The following is a 14,996-nucleotide window of genomic DNA, read 5'->3' as shown; positions in this document are numbered from 1 at the left end:
CTGAGAAGGGCCTAAGAAGATTAAGTTAGTGTAGCAGAAATGTACATGTAGATCTGCATCCATAGACTTGCACCAACATAAAAAAAGAGAATGATGCATTGCCTTCTGAGTATCTCATGTACATTTGTTGCATGAATAATCCTTACATGAATAATCCTCTGATATTTTGTGAAACTAAATTATACAATATTCATCAAATTCTCAGCATCACTGCAAACAACGAGCAATTTTACAGAACGATTAAAATCATTTATAATTATTTTTTTATTAAGAATAATAAAGATATATACAAACAACAAATACGTAAAACTCCATGAATAGCGTTTAATTCAGTTATGAGTAAACAACATCTGCACACCCTGATCACAGCTCTCGATTACATCCTAAAAAGAAAATTGATAATTCGTGATTGGCTTTGTGATTTAGAAAGAAGGTAACTTGTGCTGTAGAGGACAGGCTGGTGTTTACCTTAATACACCCAGAGCTTAGTAAAAATTACCTTAGAAATTTCAGTTCGGTGACTCTTTGGTAATCGTGTTATTAATTGCTTCACAGATTCATAAATCTTGACCATAATATTTGATGATTCACACGCACCCTGCATAAATAAACATCGACAAGGAACTGATTACGTTCTACATTTGATGAAACAGAATTCTCCGCATCGTACTGATAAAGGTATAAGTCCACATACTAGTAGCCATCACCAGGTGATCCTACCTGTGCTGGTAAGCCCGTGTCATATTGGTGACTTATATCATTGTAAAGGAGCAAAATTCGTTCAATTGTCTCCACTGGTAGAACTGCAGCGCAACTATTCAAATCGTAATGACTCAAATGCGAAAAACATCTGTAATTGAGAAATAAGGTAATAACATATAATCTGGATCAAAGTAATATTTGTCAGATATCTGCATGAAACTACATTACAACAAATCTATTAATTGGCTCGATTTTTCAACAAAAAATCCAGTAATCGGATTGATTAGATTGAATGCTAAATAGTTCTCACCTGAAGAATGTATATGGCAGCAATGAGAACATATGGTCAGAGAATATTTTTCGAGTTGGGTGTGATATATGCTGCAGAAGTGAACCAATCACATTCCACTGTGTCTTCACAATTTTAACAAATAACTGTACGCTCAAATTCGACAATGAAGATTCCTACAATGTAATGACACATAATTGTAACTCACTGTCAAGCTCATTAATTATGAGTGATATGATAGCTAATGAAACAAAACTGCTCACTTCATTTGTAGTCATACATTGCAAGTAGACTAGATTGCAGATCATCAAATGCACAACGCAGTCCAACTCTAAACTAGTCACTGTGATCAGTAAATATTGTTGCAACTCAACTAACCTACAATAAATCAATTAATGAAAGGTTATCATTAATCATTATTCGATGAAACAATGTATGATTCTCCAATCTCTAATCTCAATTCATACCTATGATTTGTACAAGACAGATTGCAAAAAACCGCAAAAAGTGAACATGCTTTCAGCCAGGGTTTCGCCAAGTTCTCCTTGACAATTCCTCTCAAACAACTGAAAAGAAATCAATATGAAACTGTAATAGAATGTTAGAATAAATGCATATACCTGTTGTCAAATCTAGCAGATGACAATACCTTTCTGCCCAATTCCACATATCATCCATCCAGCCTTGTTCCAACTTAACTGCGTTCTTCAGAGCTGGCCAGTGTACCTTCAAAAATATGAATTCATTGGAAGTTCATCTTTATTTGAATTTGGGTTTGCGCTGCTAACTGAAATGATTTCAACGGTCCTATTACCATGAGCGAAAAACTGAGTGACGGCGGACACCTCATCAGAAATGCATGCATCAGTCGACTATCACAGTGAATTGCCTGAAAAACAACATGAGTGTTTAGAACAAAATGCCATCCATGCAAAAATCAACAACTAGATGCATAATTTGGATTCATAATGCTGAACAGAGTCCAATACATACTTTTACAATAAACAATGTTGTATGATGTTGCAGAGACCCATACTTTCCATTTGTACAATAGTTTCTCTATAATAAAGTACATAATTCTGTAAGTTCATTTGGCCACACATATCTTTACATGAACAAAATTGTCCTTACCAGATAAGTCTGAAGCAAATCGCCAAGCTGCTTAGCTATGTGCTTATCAACTTCATCTGATATACGCTTCTTAAATAGTAAATATGCTGGCAACTTTGACGCAATCCTATAGCATTAACAATAAACAAACACAGTGATAATATCCATAAAATAATAAATCTTTATCATGTTTGTATTCACATAATAAACGAACCCAACACACCTGAAGAATATTTGCAACTCAACACCAGTAACAACTACTGCGCGATTATTTGCTTCTTGCTTTATCACCAAATCTATACACCAAAGTAACTGCTCAAATAACCACGACTGACCCTCGCCTGTTTCATATGGATTATGTTGTAACTCATACACACAACTCTAAATATGAAAAATGTGCATAATTCTAAATTCAAAGTTCAGCAACGACAACAGGCCAAATATACACATCCCATTTGCTTCATTTATCATACCTGAAGTAAATTGAGCATACAGGTTGCACTAGAATAGGTCAATGGATCACTGCTGCTATGATGAGAAACGATACTTCAAAGATTTGAAATATTGTCAAAGTAGTTTTTTAGGAACGAACATATGATGGAAGCATGAATTGATTTAGATTACTTTACCTTTGGTAATGGGTAACAAGATTTTGGAACATAGCTGATAGAAGCTTCCAGGGATTGTCATCACCCTGCATCCTAATTGTGATGTACCAGTTGCGATACAGTTGCCTGAAACATTAAGTCACACATTCTATAAAGGACTATTACTGGTAGTTGCAAAGTAAGACCAACTATTTACCTTTCAATCTCATTCAGGAAATCATCCAATGGATTCATACATATTTCATATTCAAGCCATTCATTCACTGTTATTCTGTTGACTTCGAATAATCTTTCAAATTCATCAAAACTTTTTATTTCTTCTAACAGTTTTTGGTCCGACCTGTTGAGAATGTTAAATGTAGATGACCCTATCCAGTCGTGACGCAACTCCGGGCAAAATCGTTCCAGCATATAGTTCATCTGAAATATCATTCAACCTAAACTTAATGCATTGATCATACATAATTGAACAGAAATATTCTGAGTCCTCCTCAAACCTGTGCTGCAGGTCTAGATAAGTCAGCAGTTACTGAACGATGAGAAGCCAGACAGAAAAAATGAACCAAATATTTCATACGAAGTTTCTGTCCAACTTTACTTGTCATAGGTAACAAACTGAGATGCAACTCAACCAAAGACAAGGTTTGATCATCAGCACCAATAAGGGATAGTTGTTTTAACAACGGACATGCCAATAACTCAGCAGCAAAACAAGCATAACACTCTGTATTTTCGTCAGTCAATGCAGTGACCTATAATGAGAACAGAAAAAGTTGATTTGAAAGTTGAGCAAAATTAAATCAAAGAACCTAATCAACCCCAGTTTTAACGAAATACCTTAGTTTTGATAGAAACTGTTCCTAATTTGCACATACATGCAATCACAGATGGATACTGCGAGAGCATGTTGATGAATCTGCTACTGAATTCATGAAGAAAGCCATTGATCTTTGTACCAGTAATACGTCCATAACTGCTAAATACTAGCTCACTAGTCTTTAAAGAGTACAATACCAGTATATGAGTATATCTTAAAACATCCAAAATTTAAGACCAGAAGGTAAAATGGAATATTTTTACTTTGATAGTTTCTGGTGAAAATGAATCGTGTTCATGGACAGCTATCTTAATGCATTCATTTTCAGTGCATGGCTCTAGTCCTGTCAAATGACTGATACTTGTAGCTATTGCCGCAAGTTTAACCCCAAAATCTGAAAGACAGATATCTCATCATCAACTAGCCTAGCAATCTGATTTATCAACAAGTAAAGCCACAATGATTGTAAGTGAAATTATAGAAAGCTTGGTGTATATCTGATATAGATTTCTTACTTCATTCACTAAATGGACAAAACCTTTCTTACCAGACATTTTTGAAGCACTACTGTGGTCTGACAAGATGATAGCTTCCAATTCTTCCAGATGATACCGAAGTTTTGCAAGTGGTTCGACTGGTACAGGTAGTTCTGTTATTGATTCACTACTTTCATATCCTAGAAACACACAAATTTCTATTTTTAAAAATCAGGTTTATTCACCGCACATATCAACATATCCTGTCTATACCTACCATTGGTAAGCCTTTCCTTACACTTCTGAATGTATGCGTTGAACATGTTTATAGGCAACTTTCCAAGTCTACAAGGATATTTCTAATTATATGTACAAATTTGAATTCAACTTTCTTGTTTCATATCTTTTAATTAGTGTGATCACTTAGTGAACTTACTTGTGTAATGCCTCAATAAATTTCATTTTACTGTCAGGATGTTTTGGAAGCTAGAAAATATAGATGCTTTAATATCTTAATTGCAATATCGGATTTTAACCTAAATTTGAAAACTTACAACTCTTGGTTTCAGAAGTTCAGGTAGAAATTTCCCGACATAGTACGGTCTTCGGAACATACTGAAAAAAGAAATGAGGATCTGATGAATTAATCACAACTGATTTATTTTGCTTTGGAGGAATGTACAACTATCTGATTACGCACCTAACTTCTAAAATTGCCGATGGGACCTTCCCAGATTCTTCAAATGCAACCAGAGCATTCTCAATATCTGATTTGAGCTATTGGAAAAAAAACAAGTACATACTTATAAGTATTTACTGTAGTGTAAATGATGCTGGGGTAGTGTCTGAAATAGGAAATCATACCTGACTGTCTTTGTCTAATGTTGATCTTTCACCTCTTTTGAAAATAACAACCTCACCTTCTACAGTCTCCTGATTTACAAAAGAAAATTTGCAGCATAGTCTAACATAACTAATCATTAGGAAGTATACCGCATTCAAATTTAAGTGTCACTACCTTCAGATCACTAAGCCTGGTTTTCGCAAGAGCTACGTATTCGTTGTAGATTTGAGCACATTTTGGAGGAATGAATGGTGGTTTCAGTATATGAGCCTGTAAAAGTAATGAAATACCCGTGTTTTTTTATTAATCTCTGTTACTAATTGATGGAATGGAATATGTTACTCACACGTAAAGTAAAGGCAGGCTCAAAAGGCACAATATCACTAAGAAATTTGCTGAGAAAAGTAAATGATTTTCTGTTGTTGGCAAGTGAAGTAGATTCTGTCTGAAACATGTCCTGAAAAAAAAAGAAATTAAAATTCCAGTCAGCATTTTATGAAAGTGAATGAAATAAGTGACTAAATGCTAAGATGATTGATAGATAGATAATTGAATGCGCCGAGTAGAAGGCAGGGAAAATTGTTATAAGGATAACAATACACACCTGAAACCAGCTTTGATATGTAGGAAACACTTGAGGACCTTGTAAACTAGCTTGTCTCACCAACAACATTGCTGCAATCAACCGATCCGATTCAAGGTTATCAAGAGCTCCAGAAATCAAATCTTTTACCAAATCTGACAAGAGAAAAACATTTTTCATTTCTATCCAAATTTCATGGTCTAGATAGAAAATATACAACAGTTTTTAATACCAAGGAAGGGCGCTCTAGCATCTTTGAAGCAGATCAAATATGTTGCAACAAACAAGAGGGCTGCCTTCCAGTTGACTTCTTGATTCAATAGCACTCGTTTGAGTAAGCCCAAGATTTCACAATGCTCGAATACCACCAGCATCTGGAAATAATTTCAAAAATATGAATACTCTGACTGGTAAGTGTTAGTGATAAGAAATTGCAGGACTCTGAATTGTTAAATTACCTGCTTAAACATCGTACTGACACCACCAGCGTTTTTTGCATAAGTCCATTGATCCTGCTGTGCAATAACATCCAAGACTGTAAAAACAAAATTTAAGAATCCAATGAAAAATACAATCTGTTTCTAATGTTACATATAATAATAATATTCAAAGCACACTTACCCTTGTAGTGCGGATTATGTTTTATTATGGTCATCATCTGATGTGCAGCGAATTTCTTCAAAATGTTCATATCTATATTGGCAACATCTCGAATCATCATGAATGGACTTTTTATCGTATTATCAAGACTACCTATTTCATCACATAAACCTGAAACAGCCCCACATCAGAAATGAGATGACCCTTAGAGAGAGGAGAGAGTACCGGAATGTAATGAATTATGGACAAGAGAGACATTTCATTCACTCGCGAGTCTTGAAAAATCAATGTTCAATCAGTTAACATGACAAATGACAATAAATTTATGCTGCTTTACGGCATAATTACCTTTTATTAATTTATCCAATATAGCAGAAGCTACCTTTTTAATCTGTGTTTTCTGACCATCCTTATTTGAGTCTGTATCATAAACGTGCTTCACAAGGTAGAGAACTGTGTCTGAACAAAACAGTGGGAACATAAAATAGATATATCATACATTCATCAGTTTATGTGTTATGAATCTCCACCAGACTTTTACCTTTAATGACTGTTTCGGCAATCTGTTTGTATTTCTCATCACTATCATCTACTTGTAGGCCTACGCGAAGCAGTAACGTTTTCAGATCGTTTATCACATTGATGAAAATAGAAGAATTCTGTAAATTTCTGAAAATTATCCAAAGCAGTATGTAATACTCAAAGTGATGAAAATACTCTTTATTTTTGGAATATCATAGTTAATACCTGGTAAAGAAACGGTCAAATGATACCAGCTGCTCTTTGTCAAATAGCCAACAGATCTGCAGAGGTAGTCTGGTATTCTAAGAAGAAATATCTAAATAATTATCAAATTAGGAATTACGGGGTTAGCCAATTTACAGGTAACATTTACAATGTTAGAATTACCTCATTTTGAGCCAATTCATTCAGGAAAACTTCCCAACTGAATTTCTCATCAGCTTTCAGTACATCAATAGCAACTTGCACCCTTTGCTTAACCAGATGATAAGAAAGAGATATTTTTACCAATTCAATTTTTGTGGTACTCTAATGATAAAAGATCACCATGAATACTTATTTTTTCTAAGAATATATGTATTGGAAACCTCGAGGAAATATCAGGAATCATGAAACAATTGCATGAATATTTTCATTTCATTTACGACTAGGCCTACCCGTTGATCTGTCTGTAGAAGAGGCTCATCATGTTTTAACGAATTCATCACCTCACAAAGTTTTTCTACCATGGATGAGCGAACTTGATGCTCATTTGCATTTCGTTTACCATGATAAATTGACAGACTTTCAACTAAAACAATCATCATGAATATCATAAAAGTATTGAGAAAGATTTTTTTTGAAAAACAAGAGAAATTTTCAAGAAGGAACATTTTTAATTTCAGATCTACGATAGGCTTATGTATGGAAGCCAGACCGGTAGGCATGTATGAATGCAACTCTCTTATCCGACAATACAGTTCAACAATGCACACAATAAAAGGTGTAACTCACCAGCAAATCTCTTCTGTTTACTGCAATTATTTTCTAGGGTTTCCAACTGAGAGACCTGCATTAAAATAAATTCAAGAGCAATGATTTAGCAGAAAACTCATTAGTAAACCAAACACGAATGAATTGTGAATAAATACTTGACATATTCAAATCAACATCGTTGTCATTGGCTAACAGTGATATTTGTCCAGATTCCTTTTGTAGATTAGTTAATTCTATAGGAATTCTATACTAATGACGTTATTTATATTGAAAGACATATTTTATATATTTTCTAAAAGACATTTTATTTCAGGGCCTCATCTACTAATGTTTGACGCTAATACTATCATACAATTTACCAGTTGACAGCTGTTCAATTTCAGGAAATTCCTCAAAATAAGTATAGTACGGTATCGAATGAATTGACAGGAATCAATTCAACATTAGAAAACCGAGCAACATTTTTTTTAAAATTATTATAGTTTTTCACTAAATAACAATACACAGTAATCAGGCCTACACGGTATATGATGATTTTGTGAAATATATTTTAGTCACAGATGGCCAAAGAATTTGTTCACAACAGAAAGTTCATCTGAAAAGATTTTTTTAGTTGATAAATGGCAATGGCACATTCTGATTCTGCATACAACTGTATTTGTTGATTCAATTAGCCTAGTTTAAGTCAGTGTGAGACATTTGCGCACTAAAATTCTAGGAAATTGCGGAGAGCCGGGTTAGGAGCAGATAGAACAGTATTTGAACCCAGGCCAGCGCTGCTAGCGTCTTTCCACTAGACCGAGGCTCATGGAATTCCACTGAATGTTTTAACTACACATGACATAGCACTCAACCTAACCCCAACCCTATCAATAGGGTTAGGGTAAGGTTTAGATTTAGGTTTAGACTTTGTCTTTGACTTTGGGGTCTGTTTACAGCTAGGTATCTAAAATTAGCTGTAAAACGGACCCTCTCTAGACCCTAACCCTATCGAAATCTTCACTATGAACCTTAGTGTCAGTGGTATATATGGCTATCCACGAGCTCTTAGTATACCCAGTATACGGAGCGCCGCGAACTGGACACTCAGGACTGGGTGGGTGAATCGAAACCAGAATAATTCTATCAATATGTGTAGTTCTGGTAGTGTATCTTATATATAGAGGTCGTCAAAATAGCGTTGACTAAAATAATGCCGCTGGCAAAATATCCACTTTCTAAATTTCTAAATATTTTTAGTTTCCATCCACAGGGGCTTGTAAACTGGCTTGGATTTTACTTCCGGGTTGTTGATAATCTCGCGAGAATGGCGCTAAATTTAAACTGCAAATAAATTCAAAATATCACAGAAATACCTCGTGTTGATGTTGTTTATTTATCCACTATAGAGTTTTGATAAACAATTGGCTGTTAAGGATCAGTATCAGCGGGCGCGACACCTTACTATATTAAAATAACGTTAAATAAATAAAGTTATTTTAATATAGTAAGGTGTCGCGCCCACTGATACTACTGATCCTTAACAGCCAATTGTTTATCAAAACTCTATAGTGGATAAATAAACAACATCAACACGAGGTATTTCTGTGATATTTTGAATTTATTTGCAGTTTAAATTTAGCGCCATTCTCGCGAGATTATCAACAACCCGGAAGTAAAATCCAAGCCAGTTTACAAGCCCCTGTGTTCCATCTTCCCCAAGTTCCTTCTTTCTGACTGGCTATCTTTACCTCGTCAAAGATAGAGGCATCATCTTGGTAATGATTGATCAATTGTAGAACAGACGCTTTAATTTCATCCGTTGAATATTTATTTTGTGATTTGGCCATGTCAGAATATATTTTGAGGAATTGGTAAAAACACCAACAAAACCATCAAAACGTAAACAAATTCATAATGGGCCATGGTCTGCGACCTTGGGCATTCTCGTACCTTGAGCGTCATCGCTTGCCAGGGGTTGTCTCTTTCACCGTTGCCGGCGTTAAAGCGACGGAATTAAATCCACTCAAAGACTAAAAGAATGAAATTGAGATCATGATTTATTGAAGTGATATATTATAGTCTATTATCAAATAATGATGTATAAATATCTCGATGATAAGATATATAATCAAATAGGCAACGGGTAGTCAAAAAAGTTATGAAGACGGCGGACTGTTTGCACCCGGCCGATATAGTGTGCTGGATCCAACAGTTAATGCAGTGAAGAATAATTAAAGTGGATGGAAACTTCGGCTGTTAAAGCAAAAGAAATGGTATTCTAGTTTTAATGTCCATAAACGGTGTTTATTGTTTTTACGATAAATCTTTTCTTCGGATTAAATTTCTGAAGGCATTTCCATATCCACTTCGAAAGTCTATCTTCGATCAAAATTGCGGCGTCCAATCGACGTAGTTCTTGAATGAAGTCTCTCATCTCGATGCTGGTGGTCGCTTCGACCGACATAGCCGCGATCAGGTAATTGATAAGCAAAAGTGAAGCCATGTAGAAGTATATGACGTAGGCTATACCGATGTGCAAACGTGGTTCGCTTGTAAAATTCAGCGTGCCATTTTCAAGGAAAAACATCTTCAATAGACCCGGCCAAAACTCAGTGAATGATACAGTTGATTCTTTTTCTTGTGAGAAGTAATAATAGAAGACGATCTTTATGAACAAACTTATCGCCATGAACTGAAACAAAACTTCGATCATTTTACGCAGGACGATGACGAATAAACCCAAATAGGGAAATAGTTCGACCATATACATGAAATTCATTATAGCCAACGGTAAATAGATAGATTTTAACAACGAAACAATCCTGGATAGATTTTCGTTGCCCATGTCTGAACTGAACATGAAGATCACAGTTACGGACACGAATACATTCATGATAAATTGCATGGTGCGGTAAAAATAGGTGAACGCCAAGTAATATCGAGGATCCTGTCTGCATCGTTCGACCAAACGATATTGCTTGTCAGTAATGCGAACAAGTGCTTCCACCAAATCGAATACGATGAAAAAGAACGACAAAAACATGATGGATGCAAAAAACATCGTGCTATCTAACCCATCATCTTTTATGATCGCGCACATAGATTGTTCAATTACCGAAGACGAACTATTCACGCATTTTGGCTGCCGATGTGAAGCCATCATAAGAAAACCCACCGGGTTGATGACGGTTATGCTGACGAGATAAACGAACCGAATTACAAACCACACGGCGATGAACGGAAGATTCTTCATAAATTTCATCCGAATCCAGTTTTTAATCACGGGACTATTGTATACCCCATAATTCTTCAATGAATCAACTGATAATGATTGGACATAAATAATTTGCCGTATAGGGCTTCGTAACTCTCTTTTCCAGTCATTGTAACTTTCATATTCGGTAAAATCGAACGACGATATTCGTTGGAGGCCGCGATCTTTTCGTTCAATCAAATGCAAGCCAGGGCAATCCACGTAAGCCATCATAAGACCGTATGTGGACTTGTGCGTTGCCAGTTCCAACGGACGAAACGCGTTCAAATCTTCATCGAGCATCAATTGCCGTTTCTTTTCCATTTTCAACGTCGCAAATATGATATCAAAAATTTCTATGCAGTCATCTTCCATTTGCGGAGCTACGCTAGATATTTCCACTAACGCGTGAAGGAAGTTGCGATCGTGTGTGTCTTTAGCGCCGACATCTACATCATCGGCGAGCAATTGACGAATACAAGATTTCGAGGCGAAGACAACAGCGATGAACAGGACCCTGCAGAAATCGAAGCCGTTTGGATCAGTACACTCGCTATCACCGTAAACAAACGAGCCGTTTATTAAACTGGAAAAATCTTCACGATTCATCGCTCGTTTCATATTGCGATATTCGGTTATGTTATCTTCCCGTAAAATGTCGTAGAACTTCGAGAATTTTGGAAATGTTAACGACAGCATCCCATACGCAGTACTCATGTTGACTTTTAAGCCGTTTATTATCTGTATCTGGAATAACAGAAATTTATCTCATCAGCCACGATATCTCAAATCAACGACATAAGGCAAAATGTCATTTGAATTAACTTATGGCAAGCAACTGTTTTTAATCAGATGAAAATTCGTTGCGGTAAAAAGAAATAATTCATTCAAATTTCACAAATTTCTTTAGGATTTATCCATTCGATATCCGCATAAAATATTACGTTCGAATAAAATATAGCTTTTATCTCACCTTTGAAAATTGAAGTTCTGGAACAGATCAGTGCACTCGCAATAAAATAATACCGCCTAGCCGGATAGCAATCCCTTTTATTCGCCACCCAATGAATCAGTAGCAACCTAGTGTTCAGAAATTCTCAACAAATGTAAACGCAATCAATACGCGAACAGGCAGTTGAAACATAAACCAAACAGGAAACATCATTTCCGTAAATGTAACTTCTATTCAAGTGTTCACTGGGATCCATTAAGGTATCAACAAAACCAAATAATCGCGGTAAAACGCGCTGTCTCGCAGTACCGGTTAGTATAATGAATAGAATAGAACTTTATTGCACTCTAAAATGTTATCAACGATAAAAATTAATGTACAATTGTTGACACTGTTGACTATGAAACGAATTTTGCATTAACAGCCCTCTGCTGCCACTCGAGCTCCTGCTGCTTTTGTTTGCATGACCGTTTCCATCGTTCTTCATTATCCCTTTTCTGTTGCATGGGTCTCTGGTGTTCCCTAGTGTTTGAAAATGTGGGGACTCTGTGCCTTTGTGTAGGTCGACATGCGCATTTTGCAATGTTCATTTTTCTAGATCCTGAGACTGAGACCGATAGGCATATTCAGTGCCGGATGCAATTCATCTGCGTGTGATCTAGGTGAATCTCAGATCCCGTGGAAGACTACGCGGTAACTTCGAGCTCAGCTTTTGAAGGCCCCCGATGGATGTGACACAGTGTGAATCCACAAATACTTTACACTTCTAATCATTCTTGATAAACGAGATTATATACAATGTCAATGGAGATTCACAATTTATCATGTAGCGTAAGGTCAGAGCAGTCCGATGTCGGCGACAGAAGGTACTCTTAATCAACAATAAAGAACATTTGATTTGATTATGTAAACGGCAACCAGTCCATGTGAACGTGAGGCAGTGCATCGAGAAGGGTCATTCTTAAGAATCCGCAGACCTGCCCTGAGAGGCCACATGGCTTCTCAGGGCAGGAACCTGCCCTGAGAGGCCATTGGCGCAATTAAGCAGTATAAATGGAAAACTCGGCTATAATTCTGATGAAACGGCGAACTATCTCGCCGATGTTTGACATGCACATTGTCGAGTCATGAAATTAAATGGATTAAAATGAAATATATTGAACGTATTGATATATCGACACTTAACAAATAAAACGAAAGTAATATTTCAATGAAAATTCATTCATAATAAGAAATGTATTTTTAAAAAGTCATGTAGTTAACCGACGACGAAAAGTTATGGTGATTATATAAATTTCAAAGCATTAATTTAATTATTCAAATATCCTATAGGCCTACATAAACAATTTGTGTCGTCCACTGATATCAGTGCGTTTCAATATGCTGTATATTCTAATTCAACAGTGAATTTTTCGGGGGTTTCTACTGTTTTCGCAGAAACTCTATTGTAATTCTGCTGATCCTATTTTTTTCTTCTCCGGGGTAAGGGTTGGTTGATCACATGTCATATTATTTTTCTTTATGTTAATTACCTGAGCGCAGGCCAACTTTAATCAGTTTTATACTTTATCTAATGACAATGGCATAATTATAGTTGCCACATGCAATAAGGCATACGCAATTGAATCTAATCTGATCAGCCCTGCGGGTGCAATTATATACGTAGTCTACTGTCGTCAACCTGCCCTGAGAGGCCAGTTTCATTCTGCAGAAATTAACCTGCCCTGAGAGGCCAGTTTAACTGCTGCAGTTTGAGTTCTGCAGATCACCTGCCCTGAGAGGCCAGTTCAACTGCTGCAGTTTGACTTCTGATATCAACCTGCCCTGAGAGGCCAGTTCAACTGCTGCAGATTGACTTCCGATGTCAACCTGCCCTGAGAGGCCACTTTCATTCTGCAAAAATCAACCTGCGCTGAGATGCCAGTTCAACTGCTGCAGTTTGACTTCTGATATCACCTGCCCTGAGAGGCCTGTTCAACTGCTGCAGTTTGACTTCTGATATCAACCTGCCCTGAGAGGCCAGTTCAACTGCTGCTGTTTGAGTTCTGATATCACCTGCCCTGAGTGGCCACTTTCATTTTGCAGATATCAACCTGCCCTGAGAGGCCACTTTCATTCTGCAGAAATCAACCTGCCCGGAGAGGCCAGTTCAACTGCTGCAGTTTGACTTCTGATATCACATGCCCTGAGAGGCCTGTTCAACTGCTGCAGTTTGACTTCCGATATCAACCTGCCCTGAGAGGCCGCTTTTATTCTGCAGATATCAACCTGCCCTGAGAGGCCACTTTCATTCTGCAGAAATCAACCTGCCCGGTGAGGCCAGTTCAACTGCTGCAGTTTGACTTCTGATATCACATGCCCTGAGAGGCCTGTTCAACTGCTGCAGTTTGACTTCCGATATCAACCTGCCCTGAGAGGCCGCTTTTATTCTGCAGATATCAACCTGCCCTGAGAAGCCACTTTCATTCTGCAGAAATCAACCTGCCCGGTGAGGCCAGTTCAACTGCTGCAGTTTGACTTCTGATATCACCTGCCCTGAGAGGCCTGTTCAACTGCTGCAGTTTGACTTCTGATATCAACCTGCCCTGAGAGGCCAGTTCAACTGCTGCAGTTTGACTTCCGATATCAACCTGCCCTGAGAGGCCACTTTCATTCTGCAGATATCAACCTGCCCTGAGAGGCCAGTTCAACTGCTGCAGATTGACATCTGATATCAACCTGCCCTGAGAGGCCAGTTTCATTCTGCAGATATCACCTGCCCTGAGAGGCCAGTTCAACTGCTGCAGTTTGACATCTGATATCAACCTGCCCTGAGAGGCCAGTTTCATTCTGCAGATATCACCTGCCCTGAGAGGCCAGTTCAACTGCTGCAGTTTGACATCTGATATCAACCTGCCCTGAGAGGCCACTTTCATTCTGCAGAAATCAACCTGCCCTGAGAGGCCAGTTTCATTCTGCATAAATCAACCTGCCCCGAGAGCTGCTGAAGTTTGACTTCCAATATCAACCTGCCCTGAGAGGCCAGTTTCGTTTCGATAATACAGATTTTTCCTACATTTGCAATCTAGGCTAGGCCTCACGCATGTTACCAAAATGAGTTTAGAAAATGTGTCGAATGTTTTATATTGACGTAATGAGCAATTGCGGCGTGCTCTCCTCATCTCTTCGTCACCTCCCATTAATGTGTGAGCAAGCCGATAGCCAGTTTAATTACGATGCGATAAGGACTTTGTTATTTAACACAAGTGCATTCATATTTATTGATGCAAACAATGCATATATA

General features: G+C 37.3%; 1 protein-coding gene across 5 annotated transcripts; it reads right to left on the bottom strand.

Annotated features, from left to right (window-relative positions):
• Positions 1 to 308: 308 nt before the first annotated feature.
• Positions 309 to 9,388, bottom strand: LOC141901855 (Fanconi anemia group A protein-like). 5 transcript variants are annotated; one of them, XM_074789373.1, is made up of 36 exons: positions 9,257 to 9,388; positions 7,545 to 7,599; positions 7,208 to 7,341; positions 6,939 to 7,025; positions 6,777 to 6,853; positions 6,571 to 6,698; positions 6,378 to 6,488; positions 6,051 to 6,200; positions 5,888 to 5,964; positions 5,662 to 5,803; positions 5,451 to 5,584; positions 5,193 to 5,303; positions 5,021 to 5,116; positions 4,867 to 4,935; positions 4,703 to 4,779; positions 4,557 to 4,617; positions 4,439 to 4,488; positions 4,280 to 4,347; positions 4,074 to 4,202; positions 3,790 to 3,920; positions 3,547 to 3,705; positions 3,207 to 3,461; positions 2,906 to 3,129; positions 2,731 to 2,835; positions 2,575 to 2,647; positions 2,325 to 2,482; positions 2,123 to 2,228; positions 1,985 to 2,050; positions 1,806 to 1,880; positions 1,641 to 1,717; positions 1,459 to 1,557; positions 1,255 to 1,369; positions 1,013 to 1,167; positions 721 to 850; positions 500 to 598; positions 309 to 383 (listed from the first exon to the last, which is right to left on the bottom strand). In XM_074789373.1, exons 1-36 carry the CDS (start codon positions 9,353 to 9,355, stop codon positions 330 to 332), a joined length of 3,936 nt encoding a protein of 1,311 aa, XP_074645474.1. In that variant the 5' UTR covers positions 9,356 to 9,388; the 3' UTR covers positions 309 to 329. The 5 variants fall into 5 exon arrangements, with proteins under 5 accessions (XP_074645474.1, XP_074645475.1, XP_074645476.1 ...); XM_074789374.1 differs by having other exon boundaries at positions 2,575 to 2,629; XM_074789375.1 differs by having other exon boundaries at positions 2,575 to 2,626.
• Positions 9,389 to 14,996: the final 5,608 nt, after the last annotated feature.

This window comes from Tubulanus polymorphus, chromosome 3 (assembly GCF_964204645.1).
Source record: "Tubulanus polymorphus chromosome 3, tnTubPoly1.2, whole genome shotgun sequence".
NCBI lineage: Eukaryota > Metazoa > Nemertea > Palaeonemertea > Tubulaniformes > Tubulanidae > Tubulanus > Tubulanus polymorphus.
This window is presented reverse-complemented; position numbering and strand designations above follow the sequence as displayed.